This window comes from Prionailurus viverrinus, chromosome D3, assembly GCF_022837055.1.
Source record: "Prionailurus viverrinus isolate Anna chromosome D3, UM_Priviv_1.0, whole genome shotgun sequence".
NCBI classification, from domain to species: Eukaryota; Metazoa; Chordata; class Mammalia; order Carnivora; family Felidae; genus Prionailurus; species Prionailurus viverrinus.
Genome location: NC_062572.1, coordinates 13,232,069 through 13,254,677, shown reverse-complemented (window position 1 = coordinate 13,254,677; position 22,609 = coordinate 13,232,069). Strand labels below are relative to the sequence as shown.

At 36.5% G+C, this 22,609-nt stretch overlaps 1 protein-coding gene across 2 annotated transcripts in view; it reads left to right on the top strand.

Annotated features, from left to right (window-relative positions):
• Nucleotides 1-22,609, top strand: part of MED13L (mediator complex subunit 13L) — a 307,503-nt gene that overhangs the window by 158,795 nt on the left and 126,099 nt on the right. For both annotated transcript variants that reach the window (XM_047828831.1, XM_047828830.1), the window contains exons 3-4: nt 2,183-2,267; nt 15,407-15,490. In XM_047828831.1, the coding sequence (XP_047684787.1) occupies nt 2,183-2,267; nt 15,407-15,490 (169 nt within the window). The remainder of the gene's footprint in view (nt 1-2,182; nt 2,268-15,406; nt 15,491-22,609) is intronic.

Sequence of the window (22,609 nt, the reverse complement as noted above, 5' to 3'; positions counted from 1 at the left end):
TGAAGTTTTAGGAATTTTTTTAAAAGTTTATTTTGAGAGAGGGAGAGAGAGACAGAAAGAAAGAGAAAAAGAAAATACTCCAAGCAGGCCCCATGCTGTAAGCACGAAGCCCAACATGGGGCTCAATCCCACGAACTTTGAGATCATGACCTCAGTGGAAATCAAGAGCTGGACACTCAACCGACTGAGCTACTCAGGCGCCCCAAGTTTTAGGAATTTCTAACCTTTTTTCTTTTCTCTTCAGCTTATATTGTCCATTTTATGTATGTACAGTAATGATATTAAAAAAAAACATGTCAATAAATCTAAAGGAGCACTTTAAATAATTGCAAATTAAGAATCCTAAGTGATTAGAGGCATGTTATAGTTTAATTAGGAGCTTACCCCACCACCTTTAGCGATATATAAAATAATGGTGCATCTGAAAATTGATGGTGTTGGGGTGTCTGGGTGGCTCAGTCAGTCAAGTGTCCAACTTAGGTTCAGGTCATTATCTCTCAGTTCATGGGTCTGAGCCCCGCGTGGAGCTCTGTGCTGATAGCTGGGAGCCTGGCGCCTACTTCAGATTTTGTGACTCCCTCTCTCTCTGCCTCACCCCTGCTTGCACTGTCTTTCTCTCTCAAAAACATTAAAAAAAATTGATGGTGTCTTAGAATCAATGAGACACATAAGGAAGGAAAAGCAAATTAATATGTGGTGTTCATTTTATTGAAATGTTAGCTCTCTTTCTCACCCAGGAAGAGCTCTACCCAGAGGATAGATGTGTGAGAACACAGATCTATAAAGAATCCACTTTCAGGGGCGCCTGGGTGGCGCAGTCGGTTAAGCATCCGACTTCAGCCAGGTCACGATCTCGCGGTCCGTGAGTTCGAGCCCCGCGTCAGGCTCTGGGCTGATGGCTCGGAGCCTGGAGCCTGTTTCCGATTCTGTGTCTCCCTCTCTCTCTGCCCCTCCCCCGTTCATGCTCTGTCTCTCTCTGTCCCAAAAATAAATAAAAACGTTGAAAAAAAAAAATTAAAAAAAAAAAAAAAAAGAATCCACTTTCAGAGGATTGTAGAAAGCTGTTGGTTGTTTTGTCCTGACCAGAAGTAGTCTGCTGCTAGTGGAACATTTGTTTATTTGCTGTACTTTATTTCCGTTTCTCTTGTGATAAATAATAAAATGTTTCTGACAGAGGTGGCTTTGGGAAAATTTGGTAGATCATGGTTAGCCACATAGGAAAATAAAAACCTGATGTACCAAAAAAACCCCCAAACAAACCCAGTTTTATAATTTAAAAAAAGTGCTATCAATGAACTCCATGAATGTAAATACACTTTTTCTAATTCTGTGTGATTGGAGAATATGGAGATGAATTTCGAGATGTCTCTTGGTGTGGTAAAAGCATTACAAATGCACGTGGACTTAACAAGTGTGTTTGAATTCTCTGTCAGAATTTTCTCTGGTGAGTGCTTTTGTCAAGATAACAAGTAAGAGAGAGAGAGAGAATTTTCTTCTGCAAATGTGGTTTCCATCCTTCCAATTTTTTGCTATCTTGAACTGAACTAATATAATTTAAAAGGAAATTAACTGTCTTCTCTAGGGCGTTTTATATCCTTTTATATATGAAAAGAATGTTAGGAATGCATGGGGCATTGTTAGTCTGTTGGATTCTCTTGGTGTTAGAGTTACTTGGGGCTTAGTGTTATAACATATTTCAAAGGCAAATATGATACTTCCCCAAATGTCCGACATTAATGAAATTATGAGTTTAGGAAATAAATTTGATCTTATATTAAGATTTAATTTCCTGGCATTTTTCCTAAAGTCATGTCCTTAAAATCCTATTAAGAGACCACCCTTAGAACAGTTAAAGAAAGAAAAAAAATTTTAAAGAAATTAGAACGATTTGAATGCTTTGAATGATTTCAAATTTTGAAAAATTGGGTTGGAATGACCTTTACCGGAGAGGAGTTGTACTATGCTTACATTCCAAAGACTTTAAAATTGAAACATGTTATTTCCTCCCGTACATAGGTATTTTATGACTTTTGGCAAGCGTTTAAGTTCCTTTCTCTGTTTCAGTTTGAGATCATCTAAATGAATTCATTAACTTTGCTTTAGAAAAATGTCTTAAAAGTTTATTTTTATTTGGATGTCCTACTTACTGGTTCAATTTTTTGTTTTGTTTTGCTTTTTTCAGTTGTGGAAGAAGGACTCTGGGAAAATGGCCTTTCCTATGAATGTCGGACACTGCTCTTCAAAGCGATCCACAATCTGTTAGAAAGGTGAGAGAAGGAACAGCATCACAGTTGTTTTGAGACACCCAAGTGTAATGCTGTATATTCATAGGTTTTCCTGTTAGGTCTCAAAATGCTTTTGTATGCAGTTTGATAAAGATAAAATTATATAAATCTCATTTCTTTCATGTTGATATAATTGCAACTTTAGAGAAGTTTCAGGAATAGCACAAAGAACTTCATATATCCTTTACTTGGTTTTTCTTTTATCCAGTTTGCTTTATAGTTCGTGCAATTGCTTGCTCTCTTACTCCTAATGTGTGTGTGTATTTTAAATTTATTTTCCGAACCACTCGATAGTCACATGTACACTTGAAATTGTTCTTTCTTTAACCTCTAAGTGTTTATGTGTACATTTCCTAAACACAAGGGACATCCTCACATGTGAGCACTGTACAACTATGAAAATGAGGAAATCTAACATTGATAAAATGCCATTATTTAATATGTAATTCAGCTCAAACTTTATCACTGTCCCTGTTAGGTCCTTGATATCTTAAGCCGCCTTCCCCCAAGATCCAATCCATGATCATACATTTTAGTTTTCCTGTCTCTTCAAACCTAGAAGTGTTCCTTAGCCGTCCTTTTTCTTTCTTGACATTGACATTTTGAATGAGTTCAGGTCATATATTTTATATAATGTCCCTCAATTTGAGATAGTTTCTTCATGATTATATTTAGGTTATGCATTTTGTAGTGATAGTGTAGACATGATGTCATGTCCCCAGTATATCAAAGCAGGAGGTCTGTGATTTCAAGGCCAGTGGTATTAACATTGTTGATCAACTTGTTTGAGGTGGTGTTCCATCACATTTCTACACTGTGTATTAGTAAGTACTTGTTAACTGCGATCATTGTTAATTTTGTAATAAGTAATTTGTGGCCACGTACAATGAGATTGTGTACTTATCCTGTTATCACGTTTGGTCTTGTGTTTTATCTTCTGGTGTCTAAATTGGTCAGTACTGTTACAGCTGTAGTGTTAATTCAAATGCCACCATTCCTTCTACTTTTATTATTGGACATTCTTTTGTAAGGAAGAGCTTTTCATTTTCTTGTATGTACATGTGTTCTTATGTTTTTATCTCCCTTTTTAGCTATATAAATTTGGAGGAATGGATTTCTGTTTTATTCCATGGATTACAATTCATTACTATCATTGTTTATTTAGATGTGTAAGTCCTTCCAGATTTGGCCAGGGGAAGCCCCTTCATGATGGCTTTTATAGCTTTTTGACCTGTTGTCATTGTTCAAGCACCTCCTTACTTTACGGCATAACAGTATGTTCCGGGCTCAGGATAGTGTCTTAAGGGGAAAAATAGATGACAAAGAATGGGTTAATTAAGAACTTCCATAGTAAAACTTTTTCACTTCTCTTCCTGAGTCTTTATGTAGTACTGTCAGATGATCAGAGCTGAAGGGACGTTCTGGTACTATTCAGTTCCTTATACAAGCTGCTGGTTAGGGTAGTGTCACCACAGTTGTCAGTGCTTAGGGTTCTAAGCCGGGGTCGATAAGTTGTCACCGTTTAGGTCACTCAGAAAGACCTTTCCCACCAAGTTTATCTCTTTTTCATTCTGAACTTCAGTTCCTACCTCTGTGCTTTGGAGTGGGCCTAGAGGCCAGCCATCTGTTACTAAGGCAGTAGTATATTTTTGAAGCATTGATTTTTGAGAGTTGAATGCTCCTAAATAATTAAAGTATTTGGTAATTCTGTCTCCCACTGCAAAACAAAACAAACACACACACAAAGTCCCTTCAGGAAAATGTGGAAACTTTACTGTTTCTGAAATACGCTGTAGTGAAGCTCTTACTATCTGTATTATAATTAATGCATCTTTAAACAGTCTTTTAAATGTATGTTTTTAATGTATATGGAACAAAATACATACTTTAAAAAAATAGCTCGCTCTGTTATTTTAATATCCTAATTTAGTTTTTTTTAGAAAAATTAATTTGTAATTTTTCAGTCTTTGTGTTTTAAATGGTTGGGAGAAAATGAGAAGAACAGGAAAACTGGGAGAGAAGAGAAATGCAGATAATTCATTTATTCTTGCTCATGAATTCTAAATTTGTGATAAAAACTGAACTCCAGGTCAAATTGCATTATTATTTGATAGGAAAGTTCATTGGGTTCATTGGGGCTCCTGGGTGGCTCAATTGGCTGGGTGTCTGAGTTCCACTCAGGTCATGAGCTCGTAATCTAGGAGTTCAAGCCCTGCGTTGGGCTCTGTGCTGACAGCTCGGAGCCTGGAGCCTGCTTCGGATTCTGTCTCCATCTCTCTCTGCCCCTCCCCCCCCCCCCCCCCCCCTCAAATAAAATAATAAAACAGGAAAGTTCATTGTGACATACTGGATACAATAAAGCTTTGGATAGTTCTAAATGACTTTGGGTTAGACTTTGGTTTGATTTCACATTCTGTTACTTGGGCAGTTACCCTAACCTCACTAAGCCTTAGTAAACACCCTTTAAATTAAGTATAGGATACTCTGCACCTTGAGTTTTTGTTAGATGATGTATATGATGTGTGCCGCATAATACTTGGCTTATTGTTACTGTTCAATAATTGGTTTCCCCATAGGTTTATTATTTTGCATATTTTGACGTTAATCCTCTTGTAAGACTTTATTTGAAATAAAAGTGTTTGTTTTAGAAAATAATTAATAATGAAGCTGTTTAGCTCCCTTTCTACAATTAGAATGGACAAGTTGAGATTTTTTTGAAAAACTGTTTTAATTCTTTTATCTTTCAAAATAATGTTCTCTTTTCACCAAACTTTAAGTAACTATTGTATGAGTGAGAATTACCCTGCTCATGAAGCAAGGACACGTTTTAAATGGTGGCTTTTAGCTCTCTTTATCCATTGTCAACAGAAACTGGGTTGGCTAACACATGCTTGCCTTTTTGTTCATCCCTGACTTAGACCATTTGCTTTAACTTGCTTATCTGTTTACAACCTAAATGTATTGAAATGCAGTTTTACTATCTCATTCCTGGCAATTTTCTGTCATGTCTTTTCACTTCTATTCAGATAGATATGGACTGGGTTTCCCACTGTGGACGTTTTGAATTTCTAGCATGAAAGCCAGAATTGAGGTTATTGAAGTAGATCATCAAGGAATGTATCACCTGTAGGGTATTTGTGCTTCCCCAATGAATTTTTTCTTAGTTCGCATGTTCACAGAGCTTGCACTAGTGATTTATTATTTCTGCTTTTTGTATTTTTAAGTGTACCGATTTGTTTAATTAAAAAAAGAATTCCATTAACTACTTTGAGAAGATCTTACTTATAGCTAAGTGGGAGTCATACAGATTGATCTTTTTTCCAAAAGGCAGCAGTTGGCTGGTGTATACAGAACGATGAGTTTCTGCAGTAATTACTAAAAATAATTTCACTGAAGAAATTAAGGTAACATTGTAAACTTCACACAGAATAAGATAATTTCATTTTAATTGCTATTGATTGGTGCTGAGGTAATACTGTATTGATGCTGTGTAGAATGTTTTAAATTCTAAGGTAATATGACTTCACATATTTTACCTTTCCTCATTCCTCACTCATTTTATCATACTCATTCCTCCTGTAGCTCTTCAGTGTTTGTGCACATTGTATTGTATGTGTCTAGCTAGTGTCATCTGTTTCTTAAAAAAAAACTAAAACAACAAACTTCACTGTTGCTTACTCAAGAGTGTTTTCCTTCAAGGTGTCAGATAGAGGCTAACCTATCTGGCTATAATATAACCTATCTGCAGGGACATACATTGCTGTAAGTCCATTTCTTCATTGTCTTTAGAGATGGAAGATATTTTATATCTCTGTTCTGCCAAGTGAATTAATATATGGCAAATGACAAGCTTGCAGAGCCCTTGTTCTTTACGTATAAGATGGTGAAGGATTGTTTTGCTCAGCATAGTACCTTTCTTATTATGAGAGCTCAATAAATGGCTAACTGCTGTTAATATTAGCAAATAGAATGATCAATACTACTGTTTTCAGAGTTGGACACAGCATTAAAAGTCTGTTAGCCTGTTTGCTCAGATAATTCTAGAATCCCATTCTAAAATATCCTTTTTATGTAGTCAGCCATCCTTTCCTTGAAAACCTCTAGTTATGTGAACCCAGCTTTCCAAAGGACTTCTTTTCATCTTCAGAGGGATGTTAGAAAGTTCAGTTAGTTAGATGCTAGAAAGTTCATTGTCAGAAAGTCTCCTATGCTGAGCAGAATCTGTCTCCCCGTAATCATTGAAAAAAATCTTACTCTTTGAGATTCATTTATAATTCATCCAGTCCTACTTCCATGTGGTGCCCTGTTTCATATCCTTGTACCCTGAGTTTTTGTTTGGGTGGTTTATGGTTCTTATCATATAATATTGGATACCCCCTGCCCCCCCCCCTTCCAGTTATCCCTCTAGTCAGTCCCATTCTCTTCATTTTGACTGCCATTGGCTTACTTGAAGATCTTGTAAGTGTTTCATGAAATTTTGCAGTGGCAAAATTCTGTAGTCAGGTTAGGCTCTGTTATGGTGCAGTAACAGAAAACCTGAAAGAGCGTACTCTCTTACATCAGTTGACATTTATTTCTTGCTCATACTGCTTGCCCATTGTGAGTCCTTTACTGGGAACCCTCCTTTGTATCCTCTTCCCTCCAGTTGGGAATCATGCAGATGGGACAGTCCTGTCAAAGACTTGCTGGGCTCCTGATGGAGCGCAAAGAGCGATGGCAAAATATGTAATAGCCCATTTAAGACTCTGTGTAGGGGTGGTGTATGACATTTCTGCTCACGTTGCATTGGCTGAGAAATGTGCCACCAAGCTGAAAGTCAAATGAATGAGAAAGTATTTATTATCCATCTGTAGGACGTACCCCAGTCATATGGCCAGACTTGATGTTAATGGGACAGTGCATATTTGGGAAAACGATACAATCTTTTCAGAAAAACATAGAGCAAGCTACCATACCTATTAATTGAAGTCTTTTCCTTTCTTGTAATCTGTCCTCCAAACTGGCATCGGTTCCATTACTGAAATACAGATATGTTTCTAAAACACAATTATGCGTGTATTTATACGCATTTTGTTAAACTTTGAATCATATTGCCCTCTTTTGGTATATTCTTCAGTTGTGATTTTTTTAGTCAAAATTTCAGTATCTGAAAGTGTTGGGCCTTTGAGGTCGTACAGTTTTAGAGGATCCGGTCATGAATATTTTTTTCTCTCCTCTGAGACAGTAAGTGTGCTTATTGTTTTCCTAATGATCGATTATCCCTTTTTGGCAACATACCTGGAATTAATTTTGTTTTTACTTATATAGAATCTCTGCTGATTTTCTGTCCTTTTTGATAATGTCCTTGTTCAGATTGTTTTTCATCGGTCTTTGAAGTTTAGTGAGATTTTATTATGTACAGACAGTGAACTTCTCAAAGGTTACATTTTGTATTTCAAGTTTAGGCTGCTTTACACTCCTCACTTATGGAGAAAGACGTTGACTGTGAAGAGATTATGGAAAACTAGAACCTGCAATCTTTTCCAGTAGTTTCTTCATTTGGCATTTTTAATATTGCAGATTTAGTGGCTGTTACTCTTATGTTATTGTAATTAGTATAGCTTTCATAGTACGGTACGTCCATCTTACCTGACGCTATCTGAATGAAGTCAAACATTGGGTTGAAGAGCTGTTAAAAAAAAAAAGCCAGGAAATGTGTGCCCTTCATCTCACCCAGTTTTAGTACTGCTTACCCAGTTCAGTACTTAGTGATTTGCATCATTTATGAGACTTAAAAAAATCTTACTTTTGTAGCTTCTAGAAATGCTTAAAATGTCTGGCATAATGCTATCAAATGTGGTAGTATATTTTAATTTTGTCTTAAGTTTTTAGAATCAAACTCATAAGCTGATTTTGATGGAAAGGTACTTTTTTTCTCTAAAGTGCAAATCATTGCTTTGCACACAATAGATCACCTGGGTCTTTTGAGGCTGTTAAGCTCTATCCTGTCCATACTTACTTAGGGAGACTTATTTGACATTTGTAAAACCTAATGTCCCTTCAGAGTAGTCCACTGGTGCTGTTTTCCTAATGGATTGCCACCATAGTCACCCCAAGGTAGTTTATAACTACCTTCTAGAATTGCCTTTGACCCAGGCTTTTTTGGTTTACCAGGAGTTGGTGTTTAGAGTGAAGATAGTCATTTAGAAAAGTACAGTAAAAATAACGTGAAGGAAGTTGGATTATAATTGTGATAGCAATAGCATTATATTTGTATATTACTAGCTTTCAATGTCCTGTGGTATTGTGATTTAGTAGAGGTAATTATCAGAGGATACATGAGCACTGTCCTTGGATATGCTGATTCTAAGGTTTCAACATAATAAATATATTCACTGGAGCATGGTGTTGGGTACAGGCCTAGATGAAGAAATGGTGATAGAATTTGCAATATTGAGAGTCCTTGGGTATAGTGTGGTAACGGAGCAGGAAATGAGTAATCAGTAAATTCCTATTTTATTGAGTTGTGGCAGTGTGCAGTTCTCTAAAGGAAGTAGGAAAAGGAGTCTTTAGATCTAAGGGCCATATGCTTTTAAAGGAAGAATTGCTATAGACATGACAGACACAAGTGAGTAAAAGCATGTATCTGTTTGTAAATGTCTAGAGAGAAACACATTCACCCTGAGACCAATCAGTTGATCTATTTAATACTTTTAGGACAGAGAATGGATTAAGACTTTTTAAAAAATTATTTCAGGTGGGGCTAGGCCTATGAAATGCCTAACTTTTACAGAGATTTTGGAAAGGATGGGAAAGATAGGGTGTGCTTGGCCAGAGGAGCCACCCACCCACTAGGACACAGTAGGAACCTGAAATAATGAAGATAGAAGGGATCAGTTGAAAAAGATTTCTTCAGCTTCTAAATTATGTGAATTTCTTTTATTTGGTTGGGAACTGGGAGCAATTCTAGGAAGGAGACTAGTTGCTAGGAAGGGGACTTTTTTGCGTATATGTTTGATATAGATTGGAGTGGTGAAGTAAATAAAGGCTTTGATGCTGGTAAGGAATTTCTTTTATGAAATTATATAAAATTTAGTCTATCTGAGCAGCTGTGTAACTAGATGATAACACTAAAGTGCACTTTGATTCCGGGTGTGGTAGAGAAACACTATCCTTGAACTTTTTTTGTTTTTAAAGTAAGCTCTGTGCCCAGTGCAGAGCCCAATGTGGGGCTTGAACTCATGACCCTGAGATCAAGACCTGAGCTGAAATTAAGAGTTGGATGCTTCATGGACTGAGCTACCCAGACACCCCATCCTTGAACTTTTTAATCTTTGAAAACTGTGGCTCCTGCATAGTTTCAGGTGTGCTGAAGGAGCCAGAGCCAGTGGGGGCTCCCTTCTAAACCTTCCAACAGTTCCATTTGGGAAATAGTTTGCTGAGTTAGGCTGTGGCTGCTGCTGCTGTGGCTCTTATAATCTTATTTCAGGTCTGCCATGGTTTTGCGATTAGAAATTGGGTCTTGGGGTGCCTGGGTGGCTCTGTTGGTTAAGCGTCCGACTTCGACTCAGGTCATGATCTTGTGGTTTGTGAGTTCAAGCCCCACGTCGGGCTCTGTGCTGACAGCTTGGAGCCTGGAGCCTGCTTCGGATTCTGTGTCTCCCCATCTCTCGGCCCTTCCCCTGCTCATGCTCTTTCTCTGTCTCTCAGTAATAAATAAATGTTAAAAAAAAAAAAAAAGAAATTGGGTCTTGCCAACTTTGGAGTCCAGTTAGTCTCTGTACTTTATTATTTAGAGCCATGTGGCATAGCACAGAAGTGTGTGTGCACACACATACAGATGGACACATATGCACACATACAAACACAACGTGATTTCATTTTCATTTTTTAGTAGCTGTTTCTTCTGGAAACATTGATTTTTGGTAAATAGTAGGGGGCTGGGAATTACTTTCTAAAGAGAAGTACTTTCAGGGCTTCAGGGTGGCTCCATTGGTTAAATGTCCGACTTTGGTGCCCAGGTCAGGATGTCACGGCTTGTGAGTTCGAGCCCTGCACTGGGCTTTCTGATGTCAGCACAGAGCTTGCTTTGGGATCGTCTGTTCCTTTCTCTCTCTGCCCCTCTCCCGCTCCTGCTTGCTTGCTCTCTCTCAAAATAAATAAAGTTAAAAAAAAAAAGAGGAATACTTTCCTAGAATTGCTTAAAGAACATTTTATAAATCTGGCATCACATTGTGACCTTGAAAGATTATATTATGATACTTGACTGAATTAGGTCCTATCTTAACAGTAAGAGAATTTTGAAAATCTCAGTAATAATGACTGGGGTTACTGAGTGAACAGCTAGGGTTAACTGACATTCTTGTGTGTGTGAAGGTTTATTTGTCAAGTTAAGTGTAAATTTTTTTGTCCCTCAAAAATAATTCAAAAAAGGTTGCTAGAATATAAAAAGGAGAAATTATATTTCTGATATTCTTTAGTTTTTGTATTTTAGAATTTCTCTCTTAAAAAGACTTAATTCTGTTCTTCAAGTATAACTAAAGCATATGGGCAGTTGTGCTAGTCTTCCTAAACTGTTTTAAAATCATCTATGTGATTCCTTACATGTTGAGTATCTCCTATGATTTTAGTCTGGAGTGAGGCTGATGGGCTATGAAACAAGGTGAAATGTGTAGATTTCCCCCTCCTCCAACATTGAGTGTTCTCACTAGCAGGAACATATACACACAAGAAAATTCAAGTAATAGTTTGGGGCTCCCCATGATTAATGGTTGCAAACATGAAGAATAACAGTGTTAGGTTATGATAGGAAAATGCTTCTTAGTGTATTGCATTCATTTCTCAGGTATTTATTGAGCGCTTACTAGTTTGGAACAGAATATAAAGCATATTACAGAGCAGGCATTTAAATGTTTGTTGACTATGGCCAGTAAATAAGATAACTACCGTGTCTTTCCCCAGATTTCTCATAGATTCTTGGGGAAAAAAAGAACCATGGAAAGAATCATTACAACTTGGTGATGCAAGGGCCGATATGTAGGTGTTAGAGTGCTGTGTGGGCTGATCTGGGACACCAAAGATGGACAGAACTAAATTAGAGGAGGACAGGATAGAGTGGGATGAGGGAGGGATTCCAGGCCAAAGCACAGTTAGTAGTGATTCATGTTAGTATTGTGTATGGAAGTTCTTAAGAGAAAGAGGCTATAATAACTTTCATTAGATTTATTTATGCTATGGATTGGTGACCCCGAAATGATGGAGAACCAGGGACATAGTCCCGCAGTATACCCGGCTCTCCCGCCCTCGTAGTCCCAGGTGTCTGTCAGGCGGTGGAAGAACCTTCCTCAGCAAAAGGTCTGATTTCCTCCCACAACCTACAGTGCAAAACACCAGATGGAAGTACTTTCCGTCTTAGTCTTGGAGGCTCTGTGTCTCCGTCTCTGTCTCTCTCTGTGCTTGTGTGTGTGAGAGAGAAAGTGAGGTTTTTTTTTTTTTTTTTTTTTTAATTTTTTTTTTCAACGTTTATTTATTTTTGGGACAGAGAGAGACAGAGCATGAACGGGGGAGGGGCAGAGAGAGAGGGAGACACAGAATCAGAAACAGGCTCCAGGCTCTGAGCCATCAGCCCTGAGCCTGACGGGGGGCTCGAACTCACGGACTGCGAGATCATGACCTGGCTGAAGTCGGACGCTTAACCGACTGCGCCACCCAGGTGCCCCGAGGTTTATTTTTTGGATTAGTTGTAGTTGAGATCAGGGAGATGGAAGAGTGTAAAAGTTGATAGTGACAGTTGCTGAGTCCTTTCCACCTGTCTCTTGAGTGAAAAGAAACTTTCTTCTCATACTTACCCGTATTAGCAACTAATTTCTGTACTCTTTCGGGGTCAGGGCACGGTACTCAGTTACTTCACTAATTTGGTCCCAGCCTTCTCTGAAGTACTTGGTATAACTTTGCTAACTCTCTGCTATGTCACTGCTGAGCATGACATTTGAGAGAGCTCCCTCCTACAGAGGTAAGTTGGTTACAAATCCAGTAATTACGAAACTGTGTAAAAATACAGCAGTTGACCCTTGAGCAACACTGGTTTGAACTCTGCAGTTCACTTTCACCTGTAGTATTATTATTATTATTATTATTATTATTGATTATTATTAACATTTTATAAATACAGTAGTGTAAATGTGTTTTCTCTTATGACATTCTTAACATTTTCTTCTCTCTCACTTTATTGTAAGAATATGGTACATAATACACAAAACATACAAAATATGTTAATTGACTGTTCATGTTATTGGTAAGGCTTCTGGTCAACAGTGAGCTATTGGTACTTAAGTTTTGGGGGGGGTCAGTCATACATGGATTTTCAACTACATGGGGAGGGGGAGCCCCTGACCCTTGCATCATTATTCAGGGTCAGCTGTACTTCATCCATAGCGATTTTGTTCTCATGTTTTTCTCTCAGTGTGTAGGAAATCACTGATCACATAGAAACTGATTAGCAGTCGAAAATCACTAAGTCATTTATGACTGTCATTTGGAACTAGATAGTTACAGAAGCAAGGATCAGTAGTTTCCATGGCTGATTTTTGTATTCGTGATAATAACCTTTTGTTGACATTGCCTGACAAAGAAATATGATCTGTTGTGGGAACTCCAGGAGATGGGTTAACACAGAGTTAGGCTCTCAGGATTCATTAGCTTTTTGCCTTTTGCCTTTGTACCTGAGTGGTCTTGCCTATGTGCTGCTTCTCCTTTACCCCCTAACTCCTTGTTTGCTTGTGCTGGAATCAAGTCAGCAAATAGAATTTGTGGCTTTTACTTCAGAGAAGGGCAAGGGTTTTGAAGCCAACTTTACACTCTGTCCCCCTTAGTCAGAGATACTTTATCTGTTTGTCTTTCATATTCTACTATCTAAAGCCTTGGTTTTTATCTGTTCATTAACTGTAAATTCGTCTTGTGTGTGTGTTATTGAATAAATTATTCTTTTGAATTCTGACCTTCAAGACCTATATAAGGGTGTGAATATATTTGAAGTGATATTTATTTTTTTAAGTGGTTATTTATTAAGTGAGGATGTGTGTCAGTCGAAGGCCACATACAGTGTTTGATGTGATCCTGTACCTGTTACCTGCTCCATTGCTTTCATTCTATGCATTACCGGGTTTAAGAATACCTTCAACTTAATAACAGCTCTTAGAGGATAAAGAAACATTAAATAGACCCATCAATTACAGCTTGCATCTGGACTTTGAAATTGAGGAAAGAACTGAGGAAATGTGACCGCATGTGAGTCAATATATGGTAATAGTTAAATGTTCTGGCCTTGTGATCAGATATACCTAGGCTTAATCCCAGCTCTGCTCTCGATTGGTTGTGTGACCTTCTGTAGGTGACATTTTCATCATGCCTCAGCTTCTTCGTGTATAAAAGTTGGCATGTACCATCTGTCTCATACAAATATTACAATAATTAAATGATATACTACATCTGGTATTCAAATGTGGTGGTGGTGGTAGTGATTCTAGTCATAGTTACTGGTACTATTGCTGTTAGCAAACACTAGAGTTTTTCAGTGGAAATTATCTGTCTGTCTGTCTGTCTGTCTGTCTATTCTGCCTGAAGAATACAATTAAGCCTGTGTGCTGGGGGATAAACTGTGGACATAACTTTTTGAGTTTTGCTTCTTGAGTACTTTCACCTTGTTGGATATTCCCTATTTCCTAATTTTAATGGACTCGTGTAGTCTTTAACCCTAAAGGCAACTTCATTTATAATCTTAGGGAAACAGATTGGGTTGCTTTGAAAATGATTTTCTACATTGTGAACAAGGAAGATTGTTGTGGAAATTCATTTTCAAAATAAAAGCAGTTGAAGCCAGTGATTTTTTTTTTTTTTTTTTTGATGCAACAATGCTCCAGATTGACTCTGCCCACAGGGAGTTACATTGTGGCCAGCAGAAACTATTGCCATTTACTAACCCATCTAACCTGTAATGAGTTCGGTGAAGGCTTGAATTGTTTCCGTCCTCCTTGATGGTATGGAAATTACAGAGGCAAAAGCAGGCCACTTGCAGAATTGCCTGAATATTGAATAAAGAATTGCTATGTAGCTCTTTCACTGGTAGGTAGAACCTTTGTAGAAGAATTACATCCAACTTTCTGACAGGTTTTCTTACAAAATATGTGTCATTTCGTTGAATAATGTTAGAGATTACTGTATTTTGTCAATTTCAAAATGTGCATTTTCTCCCACATTTTTATATTTGTAAAATCAGGGATATTCCTTACAAATGATGGCATCTCAGAATTGACCAGATGGCAGGTATGATACAGTTGTCATATGCTTGCACACGAGTGAACTTGGTCATAGCTGTCTGTATTCTTGTCACTTCAGTTGAATTGTGTGCATTTTTGGTATTCTGTGAGTTGAGTTCAATTGCCATTTAACATGTCTGCAGAAGGATTACCCTGTAATTTGACATTGAAACACAATGTACACAAAACAGCATGGAAACACAAGTGGGGCACAACTTGGATAGGAGGAAAGCAGATAATCACCATGGAAGAAATGGCTGTGGTTCTTTGTTTTCTTGCCAAGCCATAACCAAGTGCTTCACCATACTTTCAGAAGAAAAACACCTAAGTAGAAGAGACTCTGCAGTGCTTCTGTTTCTGAGATCTCTGCTAAAGGATTGCATATCACATGCCAAGCAAGAAAGCCAGCATTACAGCTTGCAAAATGAGCATCCCTGGCTTAGAAGAATACCTCTGAGGTACTCGTAAGGAGTGCTGCCTGTATTCCCAACATCCTTGATGACACAAGAGTTGAAATAATGCAAAAGTGTGTTTGGATTTGAGGTGATTCACAAGTTTAAGACGTTTCAGGAATACCTCAGCCAATTAATTTTGCATAATTTTTTACATGTGCAAGAATAATTCATAATAAAAATTTATGCTCAAAGTCAGAAAGTTCTTTCAGCATCTCTATAATATAAAAATTTTAAGTGATAAGAAAACATTTTGACAGTTTAATTGGGGATGTTTTTATTTGCCATAGTATATCTCATCTGCGATTATTTTATTCAGTGACTTGCTAATTTGTTATTGAGACTCTAAATATAATTCTTGGTGTGATTATCGCAGGTGCCTAATGGATAAGAACTTCGTTAGGATTGGGAAGTGGTTTGTCCGACCGTATGAAAAGGATGAAAAACCAGTCAACAAAAGGTGAGTCTTATGAACCTTTAGGTTTTTCGTTTATTTGCTTGACCGTAGCTATGTTTTGGCAAGAGACAGATGGGGGAAGCAGCTTATTTATTTATTTTCTAACAGTCTTTGTTTAGATGTACTAAAATAGATTTTATTACATAAAATTTTGTTAATTGGTGTATTACACATTTTATTGAATAGTGTATTATTAAATTTTTGTGGAATATGGGACTAGAAAGATAACCAATAACCTATATCTAAGCCCCTTCTTACCACACTATGTGAAATTAAAATATTCTGTTTTGTTATTTTCATTATCCTTTTTTATCTTTCTTACTTAAATTTTTTTAAATGTTTGTTTATTTTTGAGAGAGACAGAGACAGAATGTGAGTGGGTTAGGGGCAGAGAGAGGGAGACACAGAATCCGAAGCACGCTCCAGGCTCTGAGCTGTCAGCACAGAGCCCAGTGCGGGGCTTGAACTCTTGAACCTTGAGATCATGACCTGAGCCAAAGTCAGATGCTCAAGCGACGGAGCCACCCAGGCACCCCTGTCTTTCTTATTTAAAGTGTTATATGCATAACTTTAAAAACAGTGAGCTGAATTCAAATGGTGATAATTTTTATAGAATTGATTGATGCCCCTTAAATGTCTGTGAATACATCCTTGAAAATCTTAAACCAGGACTGTGAATCACTTTTCTAACCAGTGCTAAACTTTTGACTATCATTTATTGAATGCCAAACAAGCGTGGACTTTTATATCAATCAAACCAGGATCAAAAACTAAAACCTTGAAAGGCAAATATTTACTTCATTTATCTCTGGACATAGCACAGACTTAATTGGAATCGTAAGTTGATGAATTGGAATCGTAAGCTGATGGGTGATTGTTTCCTATCAGAAGAGCAGGGCACACAATCCCAATTCTATTTTACTGTCCATGAAGTTGCCCGGAGCTAAGGGTTCCAGCTCCTGGCTGCAGATAAGAGCTATTGAACCTTAGATGTTAAGCTGTAAGGTTAGCTCTTTTTTAGGTGGTTGCTGCAAGTTTGGCTGGCAGCTCTTGCCTGTTCTGGAACCTTTACCTTCTTAACTTCGTCGTTCCTCCCTGTGACTTAATTCGCACTAGCAGCTTCCTCTCCCACCTGTATGTCTTAAAGCTTTGATGACATGGTTGTGGATCTCATTAACCAAACTTTATTTATGAGAATTAGGATTTCTTTTTTCAAATCAGATAAATTGGGGACTGGCATGTAATTTTTTTTTTTTTTTTTTTTTTTGGTCAAATCACCATGGATTTTTAAAAAATGTTTTCCCTTTTTTAGTACATTTCAAATCCTTTAGGATTTAAAAATATATATATTTAACTAGAAAGTAGGTATTATGTATATCAAAGTTTGCCTGAAAAGGATAATTCTACATTTAGAATGGTGTCAGTATGTATGGGTATGTAAAAATACGGTTTTGTTTACAGATTCTTTGACGGTGAGAAATTTTTTTCCTTTATTTATACTGATTTGCTCTAACTAAAGCATTTGCTCCGTGGGCATATTTAATCTCAGTGTTTACTTAAGTTTACAGAGGATGGGTTAAAGGTTTGGTTTTTCTGTTGATGAGTGATGAGTTGCTTTGGCACGATGATCTTTACCATTCATTCCTATGTGCCTCTCCACGCTCAGTGTGCGGTCTCGGACAGAGCCAGTCCTAAAATTTTTCATCAGTAGCTATAGGTGTTTGTATCATGATTTCATGGGAATTGGGGGATGAAGGGGAAGTGCGGAAATAAAATAGGGATTGAAAGAGCAGTAATTAGTACTTTAATAATAAACACTAATGTTTGAAGTCGAATATAGTTACCAGTCTATTTTACATAACATCTGTATGTCTTTGCACTTCATTTACATCCCAGAAGTCTTCCTGACTTTAGCAAACCAGATGTGAATAATACTTGTAATATATTTAGATATTTGATTTTTGTGTACCCGGCAGGCTATCGATTTCTGAGCAATGTAATTGAATTATTTTATTAGTTTTAGATTTCATACTCATGGTTGAAGGTAGAACTTCAAACTTCATTTTATTGTAGTATAGAAATGTTAATGATTTTGAAAAACTATTTTAGGAGGTGTTAACAATTGGAAAAATTTTAAACCAAACGTTGTTTTAAAAGTTGGCATTTGCTGTAATAGAACTTTGTTAGGTATAATGACTTTTCCACTTTTATTCTCTGAATGGAAAATAGAGCCTCTTGTTTGATGCTGAAACAGGATCTTAGTGTTCAGGTCATTTTGGATGGATAAACTGATGCTGTCTGTGGATGAGGGCATTTGGATTTAATAGATTTGGGATCACGTCCCATGCCTCTCTTCAAAAGTTCTTTGCTTTTAGAGAAGTTGTTTAGTTTTTCTGAACCGAACTTTGTGTTTTGCTGTAACAGAGTTGGTGATAATAGTTTAGTTACTACCTTACAGGGTTATTGTAAAGATTAAATGAGATCATTGATGTGACTGGTTTGTAGTTGAGAAAAAGCAAAAATAAATGAAAATTTTTAGGCTTAATTTTGTGTGGGTGTGCACACATTTTCAGTTTAGTGACCGATGAGAGGAAAATTTGCTGCCCGGTGCTAAACAAGTTTTATGCACAAATTGATATTTTTGGGAAAGCTCTTATTTGATGCTAAGAGATACACATGAGAGAAACATATTTTAAAGAATGACATTTTAAGTATAAAGTTAAGTAATTATAGCATACTTTTTTCAAGAGATTAAAAGATGATTTAACACTGCATATTTTACATAGCTAAAATGATTTTAATAGTGAAGACAAATGAATCTATTGATGAATAGATTTCACCTGTTCGATTAACAGCATATGATTTCTTGAGCTATGATTATTTTCTGTAGTGATAGCAAAACTAAATCATTTGCCTGGTGGACTCTAAAAGAGTTCTTAATGTTTGCTATGAGATGATAGGATAAACTTAGAAAAATTATATATTATATATTATGTATATATGTATGTATGTATTTAAACAGGCAGGTCCAAGAAGGTAAAAGAAATTTATTCACATTATTTTTTTCTTTGTGGTGGCACATCTTTTGTTACTCATAGCCTTAGGAATGTAATAAGTAAGAAAGAAAACTTTGGCTTTGTCCTAAAGAGTTGTGGCAAATAACGTCAAACATAACAAATTTCTGGGTTCCTGAAATATGTTGAACTTGAAAAAACTTTTCCTTCCAGGATATGCTTAAAAACAAACCAGTGAAAAATGTATTCCTTTCAAATAATTTAGAAGTTATTCATGGAGATTCTATTCAGTTTCAGCCTACATTTGATTACTACAGAATTTGAAGTTTATACACTTTATTTTTTGAATTCTAGTTTTAGCAAAATAATTGATCGCTTCCAGTAACCGTTTGGACCTTGAATTTCTTTCTGATATCAGGTATATAGTAGTTTACAGAAACATATTTGCTAGTGCATTTTCTGAATTAATCAGCTGTCTCTTCTTCATGGGCAAGCCTACCTTGAACGATACTCCAACAAGCCTCAAATACTTTTAAATATTCTGATTACTTTTGTATGTGCTGTTAGCAGATATGCATGTGTGGGCACTCACACATTGGGAAGTATATTATTTTGACTGCTTTTGTGTTGTTTTGTCTGGATTTTTTTTTCTACTTTTAAGCCAGAGATTCTTTCTTTCTTTCTTTCTTTCTTTCTTTCTTTCTTTCTTTCTTTCTTTCTTCTTTCTTTTCTTTCTTTCTTATGTTCTTATACCACTCACCTATTTTTCAAGAAATGCCCTTACCTTTTGGTTTTAATAGCAAAAAAATAGATTTTGTATAATAAGATGAAATACTTTGATGTAGGAGAATATGTTTTAGCACTTTAAAACTTCCCTGCCCCCTCTTTCCTCAACATCACCCCCTCCCCTGCCCTCTTTTCACTTCTCCTGGCTCTTCCAGACCTCCTCTTTCCTGTACTTTCCTTGTGATGTTTCCATCTAGAGACAAACAGACGAAAAGGCAGGGAAAGGAATCCCTCATGTAGAGGATAAACAGACGTGTGAACAAGTGCTTAAAATGTGAAAGATAAAGGGAATCTCTTCCTAGTGTCCGGAAAAATATGATCATTGGTGATAATTTTTTTCGATTTTTCTCATAACTTTAGGTGGTGCCTTTTGCCACGTGTCTTGATAATGAGGGCTGTCTGACGGGAAACCCGTAAAAGCATATTAATGAAACAGTTTGGACTTATCTAAACATGTATAATAGTTTTGCAGCCTTTTTTTGACCCATAAAATATGTAGTCATTTTCTGTTGGTTTTATCTGATGGGGGATATAGCAGAAGATACTGTGTATTTTGTCATTTGAATGTATTTGAGAATTGTATGCAAGGTGAGAAGAGGGATGTGGTTAGAGTCTTGAGTGTAGGCATTCGTGGGTGGCTAGAGAAGGAAGAATGTATGTATGGAGACTAAGAAAGATAAATGAGAAGTGGGAGCCAGGATGGTTGGTGCCACCAAAACCATGGATTTTTAAAGTTTCATGATGCATCAATCAGCTGTGTCTGCCACACAGGCCATGTAAAATACATTCTAAGAGGACTATTAGATTTGGCTTTCAGCCGTGGGGGGGATTTGAGGTTGCAGTAGCTTGAGGTATAAATGGGGGTTGAAATGAAGACTCGGAATGTAGGGTTCTTGTTACATTTGTTACAAGTCATTGCAAAGGAAAAACTCCTGCACCTAGGAAGGGAAGAGAGAAGCATTTAAAGAGGGCCTGTGATAAAACTGCGTTGTACTGTCTGTGGTTTTAACAAGTGTCTCATGTACCACTGCACTCGGTTTTGTTCACAAGCATTATGCACAGAGGAATGTGAAATTGAAAGATCAGTTCAACCAGAGGTGACGATAGTTAACTATATACTGTCTAGGTAGCTCTTTCACTTTTTTTCCCTCTCTTTCCGTTTTCCTTCATAACCAAAACAGAGTTACCACCACTTTTAATTTTTTATTTGTTTTATTGGTGTTCTAAAAAGAATACAGTAAAAAACTTACATTTTCAACATCAGTACTTGTCATAGTTTAAAAAAGAAGTTTCAATATGTACTTTCAAGAAAGAAGATTTTATATGTACCTTGTTTTTTAATGTACTAGAGAGGTTGGAATAATATCATTGCTATAATTCCCTTTTTAATTCCTGCCAGTGGATTGAAACTAAGCTGGAAACAAAGCTCTCTTTGTTTAGTAGGCCATCCAGAAATATGGATGATCTTCCATTAATTATTTGTCCTTGCAGGACTTATTTTCAGCATTGTTTTTTTTTTCCAAAATGTCTTTCAGTTTTCAGATTCTCTGATTTTAGGAAAACTGTAGAATCTAGGCATGCCCCAGATCAGTTTGTTTACGTTGCCTGCCTATCTAGCTACATATCTGTCTTTCCCTTCTTTCTTTCCCTGTGTGTATATGTGCATGTATATGTGTGCATGTACCTGTGTATATGTATGTATCTTTCCTTCTTCCTTTCCTGGATGTGCTTGGTTTCAGTGACTCCTTTATTTACCAACCCAAGGGATTTGATATTACTCTTTCAATGTGTCTGCAAGTTTTAAAGGATGTGTTTTGGAGGGAGGGTTTTTGTTAACTTCAGTAATGATGTTCAAAATCAGATTAGGAAGAGGGGAGAAGAAATTTTTAGTACCAAGTGGGAGTTAATTTGAGGTGTTTTTTTTTTGTTTGTTTTATCATACAGCTGACCACCTCTTTTGCCTTTGCTTAAGATGTCCTAGCTAAATGCCACTTACTTTGTTGGAAAAAAAAGTCAACTGAGGGGTCAGGACATAAATGAATGGAGGTTCAAATGATTACCCTTTTGGTAGCATGAAGGATGTATGTTTAATGTTGTACTCATATCTCTGGTTTCGTTTAGGATGTTTATATTAAGTTTCTTCATGTCCGCTTCAGTGAATCTAAGCATTATGGAAGTATATTGTGGTACATCAAATAGCTAATTCCCCGAGATTAAAGTGATTATTTTGGAAATAGGCTGCATTTTAAGTTGAATGCTTACGTATCTCCTGCTTTGTAAAATACCTTAGGTTACTTTTGCTGAAGTTTCTTAGAGTTTAGAAAAAATGTAAAATGTATGTGCCTGGGAGGTCATTTCCACTCATAATTAATTTCTCATAGCGTATTGATAGCATGTGGGAAATTTTTATGGCAAGTTAAAAACAGACATGTCTAAGGGAAATGGCTGCTCTTTTATTATATTACTATTTTTAAAAATGTACACATCTATATATGTTTTTATTTATGAAATGGGACTTTTAGGCTGTCTATGAAGGACGTGGGGGGATGTTTCTTAATTTTAAGTTGGAAAATTTCAGCCACACCAAGTATAAATTAGTTCTATAGAATGGCTGAAAAATATGAGCATCCCAATGATTATTTATAATTTCTTGTTACAGTCTACCATATATCTCTGCTACGTATATTATTCTAAAAGGTGTAATAACCATTGGTTTTTCTAATGTCAAATTATTTAGGTCTCATGCTTTTTACCTCCATTTAGTTTTTAATATAATTATAGTCAAGATTTAGTGAAAATCGTTGCATCATGGGCACAAGACAGATTCTGAAAGAAGCCCTAAGAGTAAAAATAATTGGCTAATGTATATTTTATTTTTGGTATGGTAATTTTCAGTCCTTCAATTTCATTCAGCTCTGTTTTATTTCCATTTTTCAGCTGAGATTTCCTATATTTTAAATTCACTGTGAGTACATTTCCCTTTATGTCCGTAAGCATAATTACAATAATTGCTTTAAAATCTTTGGTACTAAATAAAATATCTAGATTATCTCTATCGGTTTTATCTATTCATTATGGGTTAGATTTTGCTGTTTCTTCATCTCTTGAATAATTTTGAATTATATTTTGGGCATTGTAAGTAATGTAGAGATTCTGGATTCTGTTTTCTTTCTCTAAAGAATGTTCATTTTGTTTACTGTTTTGTTTTAAAACAGTAAACTTTAGCTCAACTCAGACTCCAATCTCTTGTCTCACCTTTGGTGGGTAGCAGTTGAAATCTTTTTACTTCTTTTAGTGTAGGGTTTCTCACTTCTGCATTGCT